The sequence below is a fragment of the Macaca mulatta genome, chromosome 2 (assembly GCF_049350105.2).
Source record: "Macaca mulatta isolate MMU2019108-1 chromosome 2, T2T-MMU8v2.0, whole genome shotgun sequence".
Taxonomy (NCBI): domain Eukaryota; kingdom Metazoa; phylum Chordata; class Mammalia; order Primates; family Cercopithecidae; genus Macaca; species Macaca mulatta.
In genome coordinates this window covers 107764065-107786432 of record NC_133407.1, presented here as the reverse complement: position 1 = coordinate 107786432, position 22368 = coordinate 107764065, and the positions used below count along the sequence as shown (strand labels likewise).

General features: G+C 45.7%; 1 protein-coding gene across 9 annotated transcripts in view; it reads left to right on the top strand.

Moving 5' to 3' along the window:
• Window positions 1–21882, top strand: part of ZNF445 (zinc finger protein 445) — a 37089-nt gene extending 15207 nt beyond the window's left edge. For 3 of the 9 annotated variants that reach the window (XM_028844013.2, XM_015131200.3, XM_077992269.1), the window contains 6 exons: window positions 7491–8068; window positions 12089–12257; window positions 12609–12703; window positions 12998–13121; window positions 13943–14053; window positions 14796–21882. In XM_028844013.2, the coding sequence (XP_028699846.2) occupies window positions 7640–8068; window positions 12089–12257; window positions 12609–12703; window positions 12998–13121; window positions 13943–14053; window positions 14796–16960 (3093 nt within the window). In that variant the 5' untranslated portion in view covers window positions 7491–7639 and the 3' untranslated portion in view covers window positions 16961–21882. Of the gene's footprint in view, window positions 1–5207; window positions 5585–7490; window positions 8069–12088; window positions 12258–12608; window positions 12704–12997; window positions 13122–13942; window positions 14054–14795 lie in introns of those variants that run through there. The other 6 variants (XM_028844015.2, XM_077992271.1, XM_077992270.1 and 3 more) reach the window with 5 other exon arrangements.
• The last annotated feature ends 486 nt before the right edge of the window (window positions 21883–22368 follow it).

The window sequence follows — 22368 nt, the reverse complement described above, 5'->3', positions numbered from 1 at the left end:
CTTTTAACCATAGCACTCTTAAAAAAATGCTTTAAATATTTTTTATTACCCAACTTTAGCCATACCAAGCGGCCAATGTTTTTGGCTTTTGAATTTTACTGCAGGTAACTTCCCACATGAAATTAATCAGATTTCACTAAGGTTATAACTTAGCCATGGACACACGGGTGTCTCAAAGAGATGATAAGCAGTTTCTTTTTTTTCTTTCTTTCTTTTTTTTTCCCCAAGATTTAGAATCTCCCCCAGGGTAGTTTAGAGAAAGGAAAATTCAAGATAGGAAATCAGAAACTATTCATGGGCGGGTGGGGAACCTCAATAAATGGAAAAGTTACATAAAAAACCAGAAAGGAATCATTCCGGAAGCCGAGAATAGAACCCAGGCTGCCATTGTCATAAAAGCAAAGCCTTAGCTACTGAGTTAGAGCAATGAGCAGTTTCTATGGTTCTTCCCAGAAGGAGCGTAGGGAAGCCAATTTCAAGCTTGCCAAGTTTTTTAACTACTCAAGATAATTTTTAGGGCTGTGACACGAACCTCAAAATTCCTGTCCTCTGGATGGTGGAAACCAAGAGAAAGTATCCCCATGTGGTCACAAGGTTAAGCTCTTAAGGACAGAAAACAAGACAAATTTCATACGATATTGGTTTCAGAGACCTGTAGCAAAAAGTAACTGTCCAACCTGCTAGGATGGCTTGAAAAGCAGGCTTATAGGGGTCCTAAACCCACATTCTATCCTGTGATACTCCTTTCTCCATTACAGAACACAGAAAGACAAATTCTTAGCGCAAAGTACACCAGATTTGCTGCCGCCTAAGACTAGTTTCTATTAAACCCTTGCAGAGAAACCAATAGTGACGTTTACCCAGACAAGAGAAAGAGAGACCAAAAACTTGCCTGGTAAGCCTTTCTTACCCTTTTTTGCTGGCATACCAGGTTTCTGGGCTCCTTTTCTCTGCAGCTTCCAGAAGAATGGAGCAGCTTCTGATGACCATCCTCACTGTGCCATAGCTGTGGGGTTCAAGCCACTTTACAAAAGAAAATCACTCTTTCCTGTTTTATGGAACCATAGGCAAGATTCTTAATTTGCCCAACAGGCTGCATGGGGAACCAAATTAACATTTTCTATCCCAGCAAAACACACATAACAAAACAAACATTAGTCACCTTGTTCAGCACCCAAAGCCAACCTGACAGAGCTCAAACTTCTTCCCGTTGGTCCCTGTTGTCTTTGATCCATTCCAGATGGGAAGGGACAACCTGTGAATGGTAATTCACAATGGGGTCTCTGGGCAAGGGGAAGAGCAGATAGTCATCCCAAGAGACAGACCTGTTGAGCGTTGAGCCTTCTTTAGAGCTCATCGAATGTGACCAGACAAATAAGGAGGGTTCTTTGAGTTAGGCCTGCTGGACTTCTATCAGGAACGCCTCTGAGATCCCTTCCACATAAACAAACACATGCAAAGGTGAGGCAGACAGAAGGCCTTCCAAATCAGATCCCTAACTAAACTATCCTCCTATTCTCGGTCTGAGAAACCTCTAAATCTTCCTCATTGAGTTAGAAGTCTTCCAAACCAGGACTCTTCCTACTGGTTAGAAAGAGTCCCTCAGGAGCCAAACAGACACCCTGCAATGGTGCTACAGACACAGACACCCCATGGTGGAGCTACAAACAGACACTCCATAATGGGGCTACAGACACCACACCATAGGGCTACAGAAGCTGCTGGGAGAAGGAAGAAGGCATTGGCAACGCCTAGGATATTCACCAATGCAGACACCCTGCAATGGGGCTACAGACAGACACATTGGGTCGGCAGTGCCCCACCAGTAGAGAGAGTACCAGAATCAGCCCCCGGTTCCAAAAGAACTAGGTGGCTGCTTGGGCTGCCTTCTGGATCCATCGCTGGAGGGGGGCCACTGAACCAGGGGCAGGTAGCCACAAGGGCAGTCCCGGACAAGCCCCCAAATTTGTAACCGCCCAAGGAGTAAACTTTGCCTGTTGCCTAGACAGAGCTGATTCATCAAGACAGGGGAATTGCAATAGAGAAAGTAATTCACACAGAGTTGGCTGTGCGGGAGACCAGAGTTTTATTATTACTCAAATCAGTCTCCCCAAACATTCAGGGAGCAGAGTTTTTAAGGATAACTTGGTAGATGGGGGGAAGCCAGTGAGCCAGGAGTGCTGATTGGTCAGAGACGAAATCACAGGGAGTCGCAGCTGTCTTCTTGTGCTGAGTCAGTTCCTGGGTGGGGGCCACAGGATCAGATGAGCCAGTTTATTGGTCTGGGTTGTGCCAGCTAATCCATCAAGTGCAGGGTTTGCACGGTATCTCAGGCACTGATCTTAGAAGCAGTTAGGGAGGGTCAGAATCTTGTAGCTTCCAGCTGCATGACTCCTAAACCATAATTTCTAATCTTGTGGCTAATGTTAGTTCTATAAAGGCAATCTAGTCCCCAGGCAAGGAGGAGGTCTGCTTTGGGAAAGGGCTGTTACTGTCTTTGTTTAAACTATAAGTTTCTCCCAAAGTTAGTTCAGCCTGTGCCCAGGAATGAACAAAGACAGCTTGGAGGTTAGAAGCAAGATGGAATCAGTTAAGTTAGATCTCTTTCACTGTGTCAGTCACAATTTTGCAAAGGCAGTTTCACTTTTATTTTTTCTTTTTTTAATTTTTATTTATTTATTTATTTATTTATTTTTTTGAGACGGAGTCTCGCTCTGTCGCCCAGGCTGGAGTGCAGTGGCGCAGTCTCGGCTGACTACAAGCTCTGCCTCCCAGGTTCACGCCATTCTCCTGCCTCAGCCTCCCAAGTAGCTGGGAGTACAGGTGCCCGTCACTACACCCGGCTAATTTTTTGTATTTTTAGTAGAGACAGGGTTTCACCACATTAGCCAGGATGGTCTTGATCTTCTGACCTTGTGATCCTCCCGCCTTGGCCTCCCAAAGTGCTGGGATTACAGGCGTGAGCCACCACGCCTGGCTCACTTTTCTTTAGGCCTATTGTTGGGCAAGTAGATTGTTTTCAATATTATGTTATAGAGTGCTGTAGTGTACACTTATGTAAATGTCCGTATACCGTGCATCTATTTTTCCAGGATAGATTCTTATTTTATTTCATTTTTTAATAGAAACGGAGTCTTGCTGTGTTGCCCAAGCTGGTCTTGAATTCCTGGGCTCAAGTGATCCTCCCATATTGGCCTCCTAAAGTGCTAGAATTACAGGTGTGAGCCACCATGCCTGGCTTTCAGGGGAAAGTCTTAAAAGGAAAATTCCTGGGGCATGAAGAAAGTGCCTTTTTAGTATAAATCTTTAACTAGAATTCATTTTTTTGGTGTGTGGGGTTTTTTTTTTTGTTATTTTAATTTGGCTAGCCAGTTGTCCCAATGCAATTCATTGGATAGTCTAATCTTTCCCACTGATTTGTAATGCTGCCTCTATCATAGAGCAAATGTATATGTATGCTTAAGCCCATGTCAGGATTCTGTATGTACTGTTTCTTTTATCTACTATTTGCATATTCCTTCAGTAATAGTGTTTTCATTAATGTAGCTTTGTAGTAAGCCTTAATGTCAGGTAGAACAAATATTTTCACCTCTAAAAAGTTATCGTGGCTATTCTTGCCCTTTTACTCATTTGCTTGAATTTTAGAATATGCTTATCAAGCCCTAAGAAGAGATAGTGGAATTTGGTTGGGATTTTATTAACCACACATTACCTTAGGAAGAATTGGCATTGTGAAAAGATTTGTCTTTCCATACTTAAGATGTATTCAGGTCTATTATGTCTTTTGTTTCTCTTTTAAGATCCTGTACATGTTTTTTTAGCTTTATTTCCGGGTGTTTTATTTTGTTGTTGTTGTGTTGATTAATTTTCTGATTGTGTTGCTCAATTTATTTGACAGAGCAGCTCACAAAACTCAGGGAAACACATTTATCAATTTATTATAAAGGATATTTTAAAGGATACAATAAACAACTAGATGAAGAGATACATAGGGGGAGGTCTGGCAGTGTTCTGGGTACAGGAGCTTTTGTTGCTGTGGAGTTGGGTTGCACCACTATCCTGGCACATGAATGAGTTCTTGTTCGCCTTCCTGCAAGCCTCCACAAGTGCAGTTGTCCATAGCTCTCTGTACCCCATTCTCTTGGACCTTTTATGGATACTTCATTGGATAAGCATGATTGAAGCTTGGACAACTATGTAAAACATGACTGGACAAAAAGAGTTGGATCTCGTATTAATAGACTAAGTGGGGACACTCAGGCTGTTAGTTCAAATTCTTCTTGGCCTCTCTATGCAGCATTTTGACTTACTGAGTATGAGGCAGGACTCCCGAAATGGGTGTCTTATGACCTACAATCAGATATGATAGGTCAGAGAATTTACGGCCCCCAGAAAGACGGAAAAGGGGGAAGATGACTGTATTTTTAGTTTCTATGGCCTGCCTTGGGGAGAAAAAGGAGCAGGTGAAAGGAGGGCAAGAAAAGGTCAGAGAGAGATGTTCTATTTTTTGAGTCCTGCTTCTGAGGCCTAAAACGCACCAATATTATAACAAAAGGCTGTCTTACCTTTATCACTCTGAAGTTCCAAAGCTGCTTCAGGAACCAAGGACAAAGGCCAAATAATTCAACAAAAGATATGCTTATTGTTTTAATCACTTAGGAAATAAGGGCTATGGGAGTTAGGAGCCATGAACCATGGATAAAAACCAATGTGTATATGTATCATAATATCACAGGTATCAAGCCTAAGAACTATTTGCCTCATCCTAGATCCTAAAGGTTTTCTCCTGGGTTCTTTTTTTTGAGATGGAGTCTCGCTCTTTTGCCAGGCTGGAGTGCAATGGCATAATCTTGGCTCACTGCAACCTCCACCTCGTGGATTCAAGTGATTCTTCTGCCTCAGCCTCCTGAGTAGCTGGGACTACAGGCATGTGCTACCATGCCCAGCTAATTTTTGTATTTTTAGTGGAGATGGGGTTTCATCATGTTGGCCAGGATGGTCTCAATCTCTTGACCTCGTGATCCGTCTGCCTTGGCCTCCCAAAATGGTGGGATTACAAGCCACTGCGCCTAGCCTCCTGGGTTGTTTTCTAAAAGTTGTATAGTTTTATGGCTTAACTTTAAATCTGATCCTTTTTTTTTTAGAAGTCTCACTCAAAAAAAAGAACCCAGGAGAAAACCTTTAGGATCTAGGATGAGGCAAATAGTTCTCACTCTGTTGCCCAGGCTGGCGTGCAGTGGTACGATCTTGGCTCACTGCAACCTCCACCACCCAGGTTCAAGCGATTCTACTGCCTCAGCCTCCTGAGTACCTGGAATTACAGGTGCATGCCATCACGCCCAGCTAATTTTTTTTGTATTTTTTGTATTTTTAGTAGAGACAGCGTTTCACCATGTTGGTCAGGCTGGTCCCGAACTTCTGACCTCGTGATCCACCCGCCTAGGCCTCCCAAGGTGGTAGGATTACAGGCGTAAGCCACCACACCCGGCCAAGTCTGATCCATTTGAATTCAAGTGTACAAGAGGCAAGGTTTTGGTCAGTTTTCCTTATTTTGCCTGTGGATGTCCAATTGCTCCAGCATTTGGTGAGAAGACTACCCTTCCTCTTTTGAACTGCTTTTACATCTTTATCAAAAATTGATTGGAGGTCAAGCTTAGTGACTCATGCCTGTAATCCCAGCTACTTAGGAGGCTGATATGGGAGGATCGATCACTTGAGGCCAGGAGTTTGAGGTAACATAGGCCCCATCTCTAAAAATAATTTTTAAATTATCTGTGGTGTCACATGCCTGTAGTCTCAGCTACTATGGAGGCTGAAGCAAGAGGATTGCTTGAGCCCAGGAGTTTGAGGCTGCAGTGAGCCATGATCACACCACTGCACTCCAGCCTGGGCAGCAGAAAGAGACCCTGTCTTTAAAAAAAAAAAGGAAAAAAAAAGAATCAGTTTTGTGTATCGCAGGCGTGGACTCCTCTACATAGTGATGTGATTCGTAGCACAAGCTCCTTCCCCAGGTATGAAGAAACAAACATTCCTTCAGAGCCCAAAATATACTCCAAATAGTCTCTTTTTGGAGATGGAGTCTCGCTCTGTTGCCCAGGCTGGAGTGCAGAGTGGAGTGCCACGATCTTAGCTCACTGCAAACCTCTGCCTCCCAGGCTCAAGCAATTCTCATGCCTCAGCTTCCCGAATGGCTGGGATTACAGGCACATGCCACCATGGCCAGCTAATTTTTTGTGTTTTTTGTAGACCTGGAGTTTCGCCATGTTGGCCAGGCTGGTCTCAAACTCCTAATCTCAAGCAGTCCACCCATTTCGGCCTCACAAAGTGCTACCTCCTGAAAGTGGCTTGAACCCTTGGACCCCACATTTTATGATGAATTATAAAAATAAATACAAGAGTTGAGTGGGAAGCTGGATTAGTAGTTTTCAAATTATAATTTGTAACTCATTGTTGGGTCATAAAATCAACTAGGGGATTCTCAGGATTTTTTTTGTTGGTTTTTGAATTGCTCATTTGAGATATTTTTAAATATAATAGCAAAATCACACTTGATATTTAAAAAATCAGTTGGGCATTCTTTTGTGGTTCTGTTTCTGATTTTTCTATTTTATTCCATTGACCTAAGTGCCTCTTCCTCCACCAGTACTACATAGAATTGATTAATGTAGCTCTAAGTCTTGAAATCAGGTAGATTGTTTTCAGACTGATCCCTCCCAATTTATTCTTCTTTGTCATAATTGTTTTTTGGTTTTGTTTGTTTGCTTTCTTGTTTTGAGACACTCTTGCTCTGTTGCCCAGGCTGGAGTGCAGTGGCACGATCTTGGCTCACTGCAACCTCTGCCTCCCAGGTTCAAGTGATTCTTCTGCCTCAGCCTTCCTAGTAGCTGGGATTCCAGGCATGCAGCACCATGCCTGGCTAATTTTTGTATGTTTAGTAGAGATGGGGTTTCGCTATGTTGCCCAGGCTGGTCTCGAACTCCTGAGCTCAGGCTGTCCGCTCACCTCTGCCTCCCAAAGTGCTAGCATTATAGGTGTTAGCCACCACGCCTGACCTATCGTAATTTTAGCTATTCTAATTCCATTGCCTTTCCACATAAGTTTGTCTATATCTACAAAAAATCTTGTTGAGATTTTGGTAGGAATTGCATTAGACCTATAGATCAATTTGGAGAGAATTTACATCTTTACTGTGTCACATCTTTCCATACATGCATATGGTATGTCTGTTGATTTGTTTAGATCTTCTCTGACTTTTTTCATCATCCTTTTGTGTTTTTTACAAAGTTTTAATGTATAAGTTCAGCGTATGTTTTATTGTGGGATATTTTCTTAGCTTACTCCAGTGGGGAACAACCTAGCTCTGGTCTACTTGATACTGGCATATATATCTGTGGAAACGCTCTTCTTATACATACAAAGATGATCCCAACCAGCAGAATCCAACTGCACCATGTATAATGGACTTTATTCTCTCATCCCCTCGTGCACAGAAATGCTGGTTATTTCAGTCACTTGCCGATGACTTCTGATGTCCCAGCAAATGGCATTGTTGACTGCAGTGCTGAGAAGATACTTCTGAGGACCCACGTCTAAGGTGGACTTAGCTCGTGCTCTTCTGGTTAGTCCCTGAACAGGAGTGATGCCTCCAGGCAGGTGGCATGCTGTCTATCCAGCCCAGGCCCAGTCTTCGAGGGAGCGAGGGCGGCTTCAGACAATAAAGAAGGAAGAAGAGGATGAAAGCTATACTCCAGTGCAGGCTGCCAGGCCACAGACGCTCAACCGCCCTGGCCAGGAGCTGTTCCGCCAGCTCTTCAGACAGCTTCGCTACCATGAGTCTTCGGGGCCCCTAGAAACTCTGAGCCGGCTCCGGGAACTCTGTCGCTGGTGGCTGAGGCCTGACGTTCTCTCCAAGGCACAGATCCTAGAGCTGCTGGTGCTGGAACAGTTTCTGAGCATCCTGCCTGGGGAGCTCCGGGTTTGGGTGCAGCTCCATAATCCTGAGAGTGGCGAAGAGGCCGTGGCCTTGCTGGAGGAGCTGCAGAGGGACCTTGATGGGACATCATGGAGGGTGAGTGTGAGCAAGTGTGTGGTGCCCAGGGAACTCTTCCTGCTGGTGAGCCAGCTTGTCTGGGGATGGGTGTGGCCCTGTGAACTGTCAATATAGAGGAGTGCGGGGAAGCCTTCCCTTCTTCCCATGGTACCTGAGCAGCTGAGAACAGGACCCTGAGCCATGGACCCTTTAGCAGGTATCCTTTCCTACCTTCCCAGAGGAATATCAGCTCTAGATAGGGTCAGCAAGTCTCCATAAATAATGCTAACTTCTGGGTGCAGTGGCTGACACATGTCATACCAGCACTTTAGGAGGCTGAGGTGGGAGAATTCCTTGAGGCCAGGAGTTCAAGCCAGCCTGGGCAACATAGGGAGACCGCCCCCCCGACACACTGTCTCTATACATAATTTAAAAATTAGGCCAGGCATTGGCCGGGCGCGGTGGCTCAAGCCTGTAATCCCAGCACTTTGGGAGGCCGAGACGGGCGGATCACGAGGTCAGGAGATCGAGACCATCCTGGCTAACACGGTGAAACCCCGTCTCTACTAAAAAATACAAAAAACTAGCCGGGCGCGGTGGCGGGCGCCTGTAGTCCCAACTACTCGGGAGGCTGAGGCAGGAGAATGGCGTGAACCCAGGAGGCGGAGCTTGCAGTGAGCTGAGATCCGGCCACTGCACTCCAGCTTGGGCGGCAGAGCGAGACTCCGTCTCAAAAAAAAAAAAAAAAAAAAAAAAAAAAAAAAAAAAATTAGGCCAGGCATGTTGGCTCACACCTGTAATCTAAGCACTTTAGAGTCCAAGGTAGGCGGATTGCTTGAGTGCAGGAATTCGTGACCAGCCTGGGCAACATGGCAAAACCCTGTTTCTACAAAAATTAGCTGAAATGGTGGCATGTGACTGTAGTCCCAGCTACTTGGGGGACTGAGGTGGGAGGATCATTTGAACCCAGATAGGTCAAGGCTGCAGTGAGTCGTTATTGCACCACTGCACTCCAGCCTGGATGACACAGCAAGACCCTGTCTCAAAAAAAAAAAAAAAGCCCAGTAACTAGTCTTTGGACATAGTGGCTTACAGTATACAAAGTCCATCTCCACGTATTATCTAATTTGACTTGAGACTAACTGTAGCCCTGTAAAGTGACGAGTGTTGGAACAGCACTTAGGGTTAGGGCTCCTGGCTTCTCAGTGGGAAGAGTACATGTTAAAACTCAGAAGAGCGCTCTGCAGGCACCATGTAGCTTCCTTCTCAGTAAGGCCCCCCCCCTTTTTTTTTTGTGAGGTGTACCACACCATGCCCAGCTAATTTTGTTTGTATTTTTAGTAGAGAGGGGGTTTTACCATTTTGGTCAGGCTGGTCTTGGACTCCTGACCTCCGGTGATCCATCTGCCTTGGCCTCACAAAATGCTGGGATTATAGGCATAAACCACTGTGCCCAGCCCTTCTCAGTAAGTTTTTGAGGATCTTTTCTATGTGTGTGAGATGGGAGGCAGGGAAGATGGACATGAATGCTGATTGGCAGTGCTGGGCTGAGAAACAGGAAGACCTCGATTTTAGACTTCATTCCACAGCCTCAACATCTGTGGCCACATAGTTGTACCTTTCAGAGCCTCTCTTCATTAAGAAGAAAATGCAGAAATGGTCTAATCATGAGAATTTGTTCAGTAAATATTCAAGTGCTTATCATATGCCTGGCCCTGGCAGAGTTGGCAGTCCCAGGCCTGGCAGTTGAGTGGCAGCCGGTCAGTTCAAGTGCATTCTTCCTGTCCTGCTGCTGCACACAGGGGAGCTGATGCTTCCTGTATTGTTTCAGTTTTTGAAAAAAGCATTTATCAGTTTTTTAAGGCTTCTTTAAAATTTTATTTATATAAAAATACAGGATTCTGGCCAGGTACAGTGACTAACGCCTGTAGTGCTAGCACTTTGGGAGGCCAAGGCAGGCGGATCACTTGAGGTCAGAAGTTCGAGACCAGCCTGGCCAACATGGTGAAACTCCATTTCTACTAAAAGTACAGAAATTAGCCAGATGTGGTGGTATGCACCTATAGTCCCAGTTACTCAGGAGGCTGAGGCAGGAGAATTGCTTGAACCTGGAAGGTGGAGGCTGCAGTGAGCTGAGAGTGCACCAGTGTAGTCTAGGCTGGGCAACAGAAAGACACTCCGTCTCAAAAAAAAAAAAAAAAAGTATATGTATGTGTGTGTGTGTATATATATATATGTATATACATATATATATGTGTATATATATGTGTGTGTATATATATGTATACACACACACAGACACATTCATACATATACATATATATATGATTCTGCACACATAATTCATGTATAAATGAAAGTTGTGGCTGGGCACGGTGGCTCACGCCTGTAATCCCAGCACTTTGGGAGGCTGAGGCGGGCAGATCATGAGGTCAAGAGATCAAGACCATCCTGACCAACATGGTGAAAACCCATCTCTACTAAAAATAACAAAAATTAGCTGGGCGTAGTGGTGTGCGCCTGTAGTCCCAGCTGCTTGGGAGGCTGAGGCAGGAGAATTGCTTGAACCTGGGAGGCGGAGGTTGCAGTGAGCCGAGATCATGCCACTGCACTCCAGCCTGATGAAAGACTACGTCTGAAAAAGAAAGAAAAAAAGATTTCTGAAACAAATTTGACATACTTGTTCCTGAAACTTTGTTATAAAAATTAAATCAAGTAAGACATCAGGACATGGTCTACCAGCAGTAAATGGTAATAAACACAGGGTAAAACTGTTAGAAAATATTTTTGCACCACATGGGGTACTATTTTTAAAAATTTAAAAGAGCATTTGTTATTTTTACCAGAACAATGAAATGTTCAAAAGGACCTGATTAATAATTTATAAAAGGAAATAAGGTACACAGTAGTTACAAAATCGTGGCTTGGTTATATTCAGCTCATTTACAGCTAGATGTAATTTAAAAAACCCGTGAAAACATTGCCACATGAGCAGAAAGCTGGTTGAAAGGTACTTAGAAGACAGTGGGGGCTGGGAGAAAGCCCCCCAAATTTGCAAAATGAAGAGAAATACTTTAAGATACATGTAAAGTCACAGAATCGTTCTATGGTTCAGCAAAATTATCACAGTGTGAAAAACCAGGGCCCGAGAAAGTTTGTCCTTCAACTCGTTTTGCTGTGCTTCCATATTTCTTTTTTTTGAATTCTCCCTTTATTAGAAGAATAAAAAATGGGAGATAAATTACTATGATCAGTTCATCATCTTTAGTGTGTATCTCTATATCAGATGATTAATGGCCTCAGGCTAAGATTTGTCCATATCGGTATAGAGAGTGTCTCGGTCACAGGACCAGAAAATCTCAAATTGTAGTTTCCTGTACTCACCTCTTCTATATGAGAAACAGCCTTGCCTCAGAGACCAGAGTTATTTGAAGTCTCAGGGCAAACGCTTCCTCTTTGTTGGTCTCTACTTAGATGGACACTGCCATTTTTTCCACTGGAGACTTTTTCTTCTGTGGTTCCATGGCTGACTCTCATGATTAGCATTGCCTCTTTATTATTCAAAGCAAGTTTACAACTTGGGAGCTAGCCTGCCTCTTTGAGTTCACTTTGTACATCAGTGCCTAGAGGAGCACTTGACAGTAGATATTACTTGACTATATCTTCACTGTGAACCATTGTGAGTTTAATTCTGAAGAACTAGTTCCTTCTCTCTCATTTCTAAGTTATAGGCCTGGGGTGGGAGCTGAGGGATAATGGGAAGGTGGCACTGTGTCATATGAGGCCCGACAAGAGTGCTGTACTGACTTAACATGTGCTTCCTTGTGTTGAGCTGGAGTCTGTCTCTACCTGGACTCTCCCAGGGCCCTCATTAAAGCCCAAGGAGGCTGAGGTGGTTGGAGGTACCTCCCTGGGTGTTCTTCTTGCCTGGAAGTAATAAAGGACCTGGCTTACCTATCCCTTGGCCTTTGTCCTTTAGAGATTGGTCGTGTGGTCTCTTCTCTGAGTTTGCTTTCTGATTCCCAGAAAGATCCTCTCACAACATTTTCTTCTTGCCAGGACCCGGGCCCTGCCCAGAGCCCAGATGTGCATTGGATGGGTACAGGAGCCCTGCGATCTGCACAGATATGGTCCCTTGCTTCACCTCTCAGGAGCAGCTCTGCTCTGGGGGACCACCTGGAGCCTCCCTATGAAATAGAAGCACGTGACTTCCTGGCTGGGCAATCCGGTACTTGCTGCCTGGCCTTAAGACCCCAGCCTTATGCCACACTTCTTGCATTTCCTGTAGTGTTGTCTTTTCACATCTGTCCTCTCATGTGAAACTCTTTCTGTCCTGGCCCTTAGCTCTCTGTCCTCTCCATCCGTTCTATAACCCATATGTGGCTTGCTCCTCTCCCATTACACCCCCTGTCCCACTACCCCTTTCCTGGCCCCAGTAGACTGAGGACATGTGAGATAGGTATTTAACAGCATTCTGTACCTGCTCATGGGTCCAGGAGTCCTCTACTGGGGGGAAGAGTGGGCTTCTCAGTGGGCTGTCCAGAGCTGAGTCGCTCTCTCATGGCTTTTTCTCCTTCAGATACTCCTGCTGCCCAGATGCCTGCCCTTTTCCAGAGAGAGGGGTGCCCAGGAGACCAGGTAACACCACCCAGGTCCCTGACAGCCCAGCTTCAGGTGAGCCACAGGACATTTGGTCCTTCATGATGTCCCCACATCACTGCCTAATGGGTTAGTGCAGCTGCCCCATCCTGGGTTTCTCTGTCTAGTAACCTCGCATCCAAAGACCTGTGTTCCAGAGACCAGATTATCCCCCTCAAGCCCAGAGGTCTTCTGCTGGGTGATGGTCTTCCCTTTCACCTTTGCCAGGTCCATCCTGCATTCACAAAGAGCCAGTTTATTCCCCTTCTCTCCCCTTCCACCTCAAAGCTGGGAGCTGTGGACCAGCTCTAGGGCACAGTGTTTTTTCAGACTATGACTTTCAAGGATGTGGAGGTGACCTTCTCCCAGGACGAGTGGGGGTGGCTGGACTCTGCTCAGAGAAACCTGTACAGGGATGTGATGCTGGAGAATTATAGGAACATGGCTTTCCTGGGTAAGTAATCGATATCCTCATGCTTCTATCTATCTTTATTTCTGCCGCCTTGGGTTGTTTTGTGCTGCTGCATAGAAAGGGACCTGACCTGGTTTTAGATCCTGGCTCTGTAACTGCTAACCAGATCACTTAGTCTAGCACCTTGGTAGCCTCTTTTGAAAAATGGGGAGAATAATGCCTGCCATTCTGGATTATTGTAAAGATTAAAGGTGGCTGGGCGTGGTAGCTCACACCTGTAATCCCAGCACTTTGGGAGGCCCAGGTGGGAAGATTGCTTGAGCTGAGGAGTTTGAGACCAGTCTGGGCAACATAGTGAAACTCCGTCTCTACAAAAAATACAAAAATACAAGCATGTGGTACGTACGCCTGTAATCCCAGCTACTTGGGAAGCCGAGGCTGGAGAATTGCTTGAGCCCAGGAGGACGAGGCTGTAGTGAGCCACGATCGTGCCACTGCACTCCAGCCCGGGTAACAGAGTGAGACCCTGTTTCAAAACAAATAAAAACAACGGATTAAAGGTAATATGTTTTAAGTTCCTAGTCCATTTAGACATTCAGAAAATGTTGGCTGATGTAGCCAATTAAGTAGACATGTGAGTCTCACCTCTGGAAAATTCTAGTAATCCTTTTGGGGTCAACTTCTGTCATTCTCTCTTATCTCTGCTCAGGGCTATTTGAAATGACTGGGCCTCCTTCCCTTCTTCTGCTGCCTGCCTTCCTGGCTTTTCTCACCTTCCCACCAGGACTTCAGGCCCAGAGGTCCTGAAGAGTAGTTCTGTGTCATCCATCTCCCTTCTCATCCCATTCCCTTCTCTTCTGCAGTGGGACCATTCACCAAACCTGCTCTGATCTCCTGGTTGGAAGCAAGGGAGCCATGGGGCCTGAATTTGCAGGCAGCTCAGCCTAAGGGGAATGCAGGTGTTGCCCCTACAGGTGAGTTCCAGAGAACCTGCCAGGTCCTGCTTCTCCTGCTTTTACTTTTCTCTTTCTTAAGGTCGGTTATAGAAGGAAGATCTTTAACAGTGTTGGTAAGGGTGCTTGGGCCACTGGGTCTCTTTCATCCTGGCTGGCCTTTGAGAGGTCATTCACTTCCAGCCATGTCTATTCTCCTGTCCCCGTTCCCCAGCAGCCCTCTCAATAATAGTTCTTGCCTGCTGGAGGGCTTCACTGTTCCTGTCTTTCACTCACTGATGCTCCTCCTCACTCATGGCCTGCACTCTTGCTGAATCTCCTGTACTCACCCCTTTTTGCTCTTAGGAGCCCTCATCCCACTCCTGTTCTTTCTTTTCTTGGTCCTTATTTTTGTAATAGGCTGATCTCCAGCCTTTTCAGCCAAGTGCTCCTTGGAGCCCCACCCCTTGGCTTTTGGGTACCTTTCTATAATGCCATGATTCTCCCACTCTGGCTGTTTAACACTTTCTTCTTAATCCTTTTTATTTCCCTGCTGGATGTGATGTCTGCATATCTCTAGCTGCCCTGCCCATCTTGCTTTTCTCCTCCCTTCCCTGTAATCTGGGATAATCTTCCATGTTTTGCCTTATGTTTGACTATTTTATAAAGGTATTGGCAGTCAGGCAAAAGCCTCACCACCCAGACATTTTATTGCCCTTTGGTGCTTTCTGCAGTTCCAAGTATGGGAAAAGAGTACATTCTCTTGTGTTTTATTTTTTGTCAGGAGATGACCTCCAGATTAAAACAAACAAATTCATCTTAGATCAGGAACCTTTGGAAGAAGCAGAAACCTTAGCTGTGTCATCAGGATGTCCTGCGACAAGTGTTTCTGAGGGAATTGGGCTCAGAGAATCTTTTCAACAGAAGAGCAGGCAAAAGGATCAATGTGAAAACCCCATACAAGTAACAGTTAAAAAAGAAGAGACCAATTTCAGTCACAGGACAGGAAAAGACTCTGAAGTATCAGGAAGTAATAGTCTTGACTTAAAACATGTTACATATTTGAGAGTTTCTGGAAGAAAGGAATCCCTTAAACATGGCTGTGGCAAACACTTCAGAATGAGTTCACACCACTATGACTACAAGAAATATGGGAAGGGGCTCAGACACATGATTGGCGGCTTCAGCCTACATCAGAGAATTCATACTGGACTGAAAGGGAATAAAAAGGATGTGTGTGGAAAAGACTTCAGCCTTAGCTCTCATCACCAGCACGGGCAGAGTCTTCACACGGTGGGAGTGTCATTTAAGTGCAGTGACTGTGGAAGGACTTTCAGTCATAGCTCCCATCTTGCATATCATCAGAGACTTCACACTCAAGAGAAGGCATTTAAATGTAGGGTGTGTGGGAAAGCCTTCCGGTGGAGTTCCAACTGCGCACGGCATGAGAAAATTCACACTGGAGTGAAGCCCTATAAATGCGATTTATGTGAGAAAGCTTTCCGACGTCTGTCAGCCTACCGTCTGCACCGAGAAACCCATGCTAAGAAGAAATTTCTTGAATTGAATCAGTATAGGGCAGCTCTCACCTACAGCTCAGGGTTTGATCATCATTTGGGAGACCAAAGTGGAGAGAAACTCTTTGACTGCAGCCAGTGCAGGAAGTCCTTCCACTGTAAGTCATATGTTCTTGAACATCAAAGGATTCACACCCAGGAGAAACCCTATAAATGTACCAAATGCAGGAAAACCTTTAGGTGGAGATCAAACTTTACTCGTCATATGAGGTTGCATGAGGAGGAAAAATTCTACAAACAAGATGAATGTCATGAGGGCTTCAGGCAGTCTCCTGACTGCAGTCAGCCCCAGGGTGCCCCCGCTGTGGAGAAAACATTTTTGTGTCAGCAGTGTGGGAAAACTTTTACTAGAAAGAAAACTCTCGTTGACCACCAGAGAATTCACACAGGTGAGAAACCATACCAGTGTAGCGATTGTGGGAAGGACTTTGCCTATAGGTCAGCCTTTATTGTTCATAAGAAGAAGCATGCCATGAAAAGAAAACCTGAGGGCGGGGCATCTTTTAGTCAGGACAGAGTGTTCCAGGTTCCTCAGAGCAGTCACTCCAGAGAGGAGCCCTACAAATGCAGCCAGTGTGGCAAGGCCTTCCGCAATCACTCCTTCCTCCTCATCCATCAGAGAGTTCACACTGGAGAGAAGCCGTATAAGTGTAGGGAGTGTGGGAAAGCCTTCAGATGGAGTTCCAATCTCTACCGACATCAGAGGATTCACTCTCTTCAAAAACAGTATGATTGCCATGAAAGTGAAAAGACTCCAAATGTGGAGCCGAAAATCCTCACTGGTGAGAAACGTTTTTGGTGTCAAGAATGTGGGAAAACCTTTACACGTAAAAGAACCCTTTTAGATCATAAGGGAATACACAGTGGAGAGAAGCGCTATAAATGTAATCTGTGTGGGAAATCTTACGATAGAAACTATCGCCTTGTTAACCATCAGAGGATCCACTCTACAGAGAGACCTTTCAAATGTCAGTGGTGTGGGAAAGAGTTCATTGGGAGACATACCCTTTCCAGTCACCAGAGGAAACATACCAGAGCGGCACAGGCTGAACGTAGCCCACCTGCGCGGTCTTCCTCTCAGGACACAAAGTTGAGATTACAGAAGCTAAAACCAAGTGAGGAGATGCCCCTCGAAGACTGCAAAGAAGCTTGCAACCAGAGCTCCAGGCTCACTGGACTCCAGGACATAACCATTGGGAAAAAGTGCCACAAATGCAGCATATGTGGGAAAACTTTCAACAAGAGTTCACAACTCATTAGCCACAAGAGATTTCATACTCGAGAGAGGCCGTTCAAATGCACCAAGTGTGGGAAGACCTTCAGGTGGTCTTCGAACCTGGCTCGGCATATGAAAAACCATATTAGAGATTAGCCTGGGACCTGACAATGACAGTGGGGGTGGGTTCTCAGTCCCCTGCTAGAGAACCCTTAATTATAGGCAGTGTGGAGAAACCTTCACAAAGGGCCCAGCCCTTTCTATTTTGGAAGCTAGTGACAGAATCCCAAGGATTTAAAAGCTCGGGGAGTCCCTAGCCTGCCTGCTGGGATGTGACGCTGGGGAAGCTCAGCAGCATGTTCTTTGGAGCCCTTCTGGAGACTTGGGCCCCTAGGAGTGGCCTCTGCAGCTCGCCCGGTCAGGTCTCCTTCCACAACTCTGAGGAGAGAGACGACTGCCCTTTACAGTTGGACAAAATATCTGTGGCATCATGGGCTGTGGCTGCTGGAAAGGGGCCAGTGGGATCCTAGATTTATCTTCAAGTTTGGCCTGTGGCCATGCCTATTCTGTTGACTTTAAAAGCAGCAGCATCAAGAATGCCTTGTCTTCCCAAATGCCCCCTGGGGAGTTCTGGCTGGGGCTTCAGTCTTCCTGGCTGGCTTTTGGATATCTGCTAGGGGGTTAGAGAGGTCTCAGCGGCAGGTGGAGGAGAGCAGGATGCTGGACTCAAGCGCTTGGCTTGTGGAGCTCTACCCGTACCCTGTTGCCGTCCCCATCCCACTGGCCTACATAGGCAGCAGCATCCATCTGTTTAACAGAAATGTGCTGAGCACTCCCATACACCAGGCACTGGTTTGTTTGCCAGAGACCTAGCAGGGACCAGAACAGATGAAAATCCTGCCATCTTGGATCTTTACAGATGACAAACAAATGGGATATGCAGTATTCTGGATGGTGATGTGTGTAGTGGACAAAGTGAATCAGAGAAGAGTGAGAGGGAGTGCTGGATTGGGAGATCAATTGTGATTTTAGATAGTCTGATCAGGGAGGGCCTCAACTGAGAAAGTGAAATTTGAGCAAAGACCTGAAGGAGACCAGGGAGGTAGCAGGTAACTCTCTAGGGAGAGTTGCAGGCGAAGGAGATTGGGTCTTGTTTGGTGTCCTCAGGATAGCAAGGAAGCCTCTGGGATGGAGTGCAGGGAGCCAGCTGGAAGGGGAGGAGAGGGACCAGGGAGGCCATAGGCCAGGCCATGTGAGCATCATGGGTCATTACGGGGGCTTGAGCTGCCTCGGAGGCAGGGAGCGTTTGGACAGTTTTGAGTTGAGGAGTGATGTGGTTTGAATCTGAATTATATTTTATAAGAGTTAACCACAGATCCAAGGACTCAGTAGAGTGGAATGGGTGAAAGGCTTCTCATGTGGTTACCCTTGCTGCCAGTTCCCATAAATCAGACTCCTCCCCACTCCGTTTCTGAATTTTCTATAGGATCCTCAGCCTCAGCAGATGTAAATGCTTACCATTGTTGTGTTCACGTCTCTAGCCCCTGCATACTGCAGGCCCCTCTCACCTTCACATACTCCTCTTACCTTCACATACCCCTCTCCATGTATGAGATCTGGTGCTAGCAATCAGATTCAACCCGAAGGAACAAGTGCATGTGCCTGCTGCTCTCAGGAGAAAAGACGACCTGTTCTGGAAGGAGCTCCTTCACTGGCCCACCCACTTGTGTTGAAGCAAAAAGCAAGAATCAATTACTTAAAGGCAAAGGAGTGCTATTGCTAAAGCCTGTGAGCAATCATTGCTTCTGATTATTGAAGAGGTCAGATTGTAAATGAAAGGATAAAATGTCTTAATAGTAGAGCAGTGTCCCCGACTGTAGCGGCCCATTCACGGAGCTGGTCATTTCTTGAAATGAGAAGAAACCAACCTGGAAGATGTGTTTTTCAGTACAGTATGGAATAATCTTATCTGCTCTGGATTGCCATGAGCAGGTGAAAATGAAGGCTCTGATATTGTGTGGTGGTATCACGGGATGGTGGGGGCGGGACAGAAGTCTCCTGTTGGTGTTCTGATGCCTGTTCAGCTTTGTCCTCAGGAAGGTTTGGTCATCTTGGTTGCACCATCTCTTGCCTTCCTATGGCAGCAGCTGTTCATGGCAGTGAAGATGTCCCTTCACTGTCCCAAAAATGGCACTAGAAGTGGCTGGGCAGGGACCAGAGTCATAGGAAGGGTCTTGGAGTCATCAGATCTGGGTTCCAGGCATGGTGTGCCTTTTCTTGGCAGGAATGATCTTGAGCAAGTCAGTGAACCTCCATCGATTTCCTTATGTGTGAAGTTAGAGTGCTTTGCTGTGCTACCTGACTCCTGAGATTGGTGAAAGAGGGCTTGGTTTACCAAGGCTCTCCATCAGGTGGTTGACCTCTAGGACCAGGGCCTTCTCAGAGGTGCAGCTCCCATGTCAGTTGGTGTTATAACCTCGGAAATGTCCCTTTCCGATCACATTTTTAGCACCCCTTTCCCCCCATCTCTGCTCCCTTTGCCACAGGACGTCTTGTAAAGTTCCTGCCCCAGTATGGGGATATTTTTAGTTTTTTTTTTTTTTTTTTTTTTTTTTGAAACAGGGTTGTCCAGGATGGAGTGCAGTGGCAGGATCACAGCTCACTGCAGCCTTGACCTCCCAGGCCCAGGTCCCACCTGAGCCTCCCCAGTAGCTGGGACTACAGGTGCGTGCCACCATGCCAGCTAATTTTTTATATTTTTTTGTAGAGACAAAAGTTTTATTTATTTTTTTCCTATGTTGCTCAGGCTGGTCTCAAACTCCTGGGCTCAAGCAATCCACCCACCTCTGCCTCCCAAAGTGCTGGGATTACAGGCATGAGCCACTGTGCCTGACCTGTCATTTTTATAGAATGAAATGTGCTTATTTTTAAACATTCTAATCAAGTTTTAAAATGTGCAAAGAATGAAGTGAAAAACAGATTTTTTTTTTTTTTTTTTTTGAGACGGAATCTCGCTCTGTCGCCCAAGCTGGAGTGCAGTGGCGGGATCTTGGCTTACTGCAAGCTCCGCCACCCGGGTTCACACCATTCTCCTGCCTCAGCCTCCTCAGTAGCTGGGACTACAAGCACCCGCCACCACGCCCGGCTAATTTTTTGTATTTTTAGTAGAGACGGGGTTTCGCTGTGTTAGTCACGATGGTCTCGATCTCCAGGATAGTCTCAATCTGACGTTGTGATCCACTCACCTCGGCCTCCCAAAATGCTGGCATTACAGGTGTGAGCCACCGTGCCTGGCCAAAAAACAGAAATTACTTTATCCTGAAGTAAGCTGTTTATATTTGGGATTATGCTGATCCCATTTGTCCAATAACCTGAGTTTTCAAATAATTTTAGTTCTGTAAGTACTATAATTATATAAATATTAATAAATTCAGATTAGCTGAAAGGAAAAAAAGTAGAAGCCTGACTGCTTGGTGCTAACTACAAAAGATTTTGGCAGAATCAGTGTTGGATTTGGCTTTCCTGTCCCTTCCCCACCCCATCCCCCCAGAGTGTTCTGCCTTGTGCTGCCTCCCTTCACCTGGAGTGCCACACCCGTCTGTGCCAGTTCAGCTCTTCATTCTTCAAGGCCTGACCTTGTCTGACCCTTGTGCCTCTAAACCCCTGGCCCCACGTCTCTTGGTGCCTGTGTCAGGTGATGTTTGTGTTTTTGGTTATGCCCGTCACCATAGCCAGACCAAGCACTCTGGAAGCCAGGGTTGGGTGCTTATTTATCTGTTTGCCATGCACAAAAGATCTTGCACAAAATTACCTCTGTTAAGCAGTCTGGAACTGAAGTTGGTTTGGCTAAGTCAGGGTTGGGGTTTTTTTTAAGGGGCTGTGGGGTGAAATGTTGACTGGAAGCCACCCACAAACACACACCTGCTGGTTAGGAACCCGGCTGTGGGTGGTTCTGAGTTGTTTGGCTTCAGTTGACAGTTTCCGATTGCCCTAAGCACCGGGTCTCATCTTACATCTCATCTTGGCCTGGAGAACATTCAGGTTCCTTCCAACCGTACCCCCCTTTCCCCCACTCCCTTGGAGGAGCTGAAGTTGGGGTCAGGAGTGCCAGATGGCGGGAGTGGGTATTTGAAGGTCTTTCTGTCACCTGTTCAGTGTGGTCTGCCCCACCCCTGCTGACCAAGAGTGTCCGAAATGTGAAATACCATCTCACACTCATCAAGCTGGCACATTTTTGAAAACCCAAGTGTGGGTAAGTGTGTGGAACAATGATAATTCATACTGCTTTAGGAGTGGAAATTGTGAGAAATACTGTGCCAGGCAATTTGCAAAATCTTGGAAGGTTGTGTGCACTTACCCACCCAGCAACTCTACTCCTGGATGCATCCTAGAGAAGTGCCATGTGAACAGAGAAATGAGTTGAAGACTTCACTGAAGTATTGTTTAGGTAGCAAGATTGGGAAAAGCCTGTATTTCATCAGCAAAAGAGTGGATAAATAAATGGGTTGTTTTTGGTCCTTGGAAACTGAATATGAAAGAGTTACGTCTCAACACAGATAGATGAAAAATTATGCTGAGAAAGTTGGTGAAGCTACATACAAGGTACTGTTTGTATAAAGTTAAGCATACTGTGTATCTGTGGGCACGTTACTTCAACTTGTTTTTCACCTTTTCTATAAAATGGGATCGTAGTGGCAATCTCACAGGGTGATTGTGGGTGGGGGGTGGTCAATGAAGTAATGCATGTAAAATGCTTAGAATAGTGTCTAGCATGTAAGCATTGTGGACATACAGAAAGTGTTATTGTTTTGCACAGTAATCTATTTTCTGTGGATTCAAATAATATGAAATGAAATCATGTATTGGAATGATGTGTGCAAGTCACCATTCTGCCTTCCTAAGGCAGGAGACCTGATGGATTTGGGGAGGGTACATGGGGGCTTCAGTTGTGTTTTCTTTCTTTCTTTCTAAAAATTGATGCAGAGGCATCAGAATGTTAAGATATTAACAGGATAGTGTGGTGGGTTCTTTTTCACTGTTTGCCTAAAGTGTTTCAAAGTAAAAATATTTCTTAAGCATGGTCTCTGACATCTTATGATTTTATAGAAATCCCTGCCAGGTACATGATGTTACTTAGAGTGAGCCACCTAATCTTTCAAGGCTTCTATTTCCTCACCTGCAAAAATTGGGAGGGTCAGAGGCATTTGAACCAGAGTGACTCCATCTTGAATAGGCAGTGGGTAAAATAAGGCTGAGACGTACTGGGCTGCATTCTCAGAAGGTTAGGCATTCCAAGTCATGTGATGAGATAGGAGGTCAGCACAAGATACAGTCATAAAGACCTTGCCAATAAAACAGCATGTGGTAAAGAAGCCGGTCAAAACCAAGATGGCAATGAAAGTGACCTCTGGTTGTCCTCACTGCTGTAATTATACTGTAATTACAATGTATTAGCATGCTAACAGACATTCCCACCAGTACCATGACAGTTTACAAATGCCGTGGCAGGCCTGGCGCAGTGGCTCAAGCCTGTAATCCCAGCACTTTAGGAGGCCAAGGAGGGC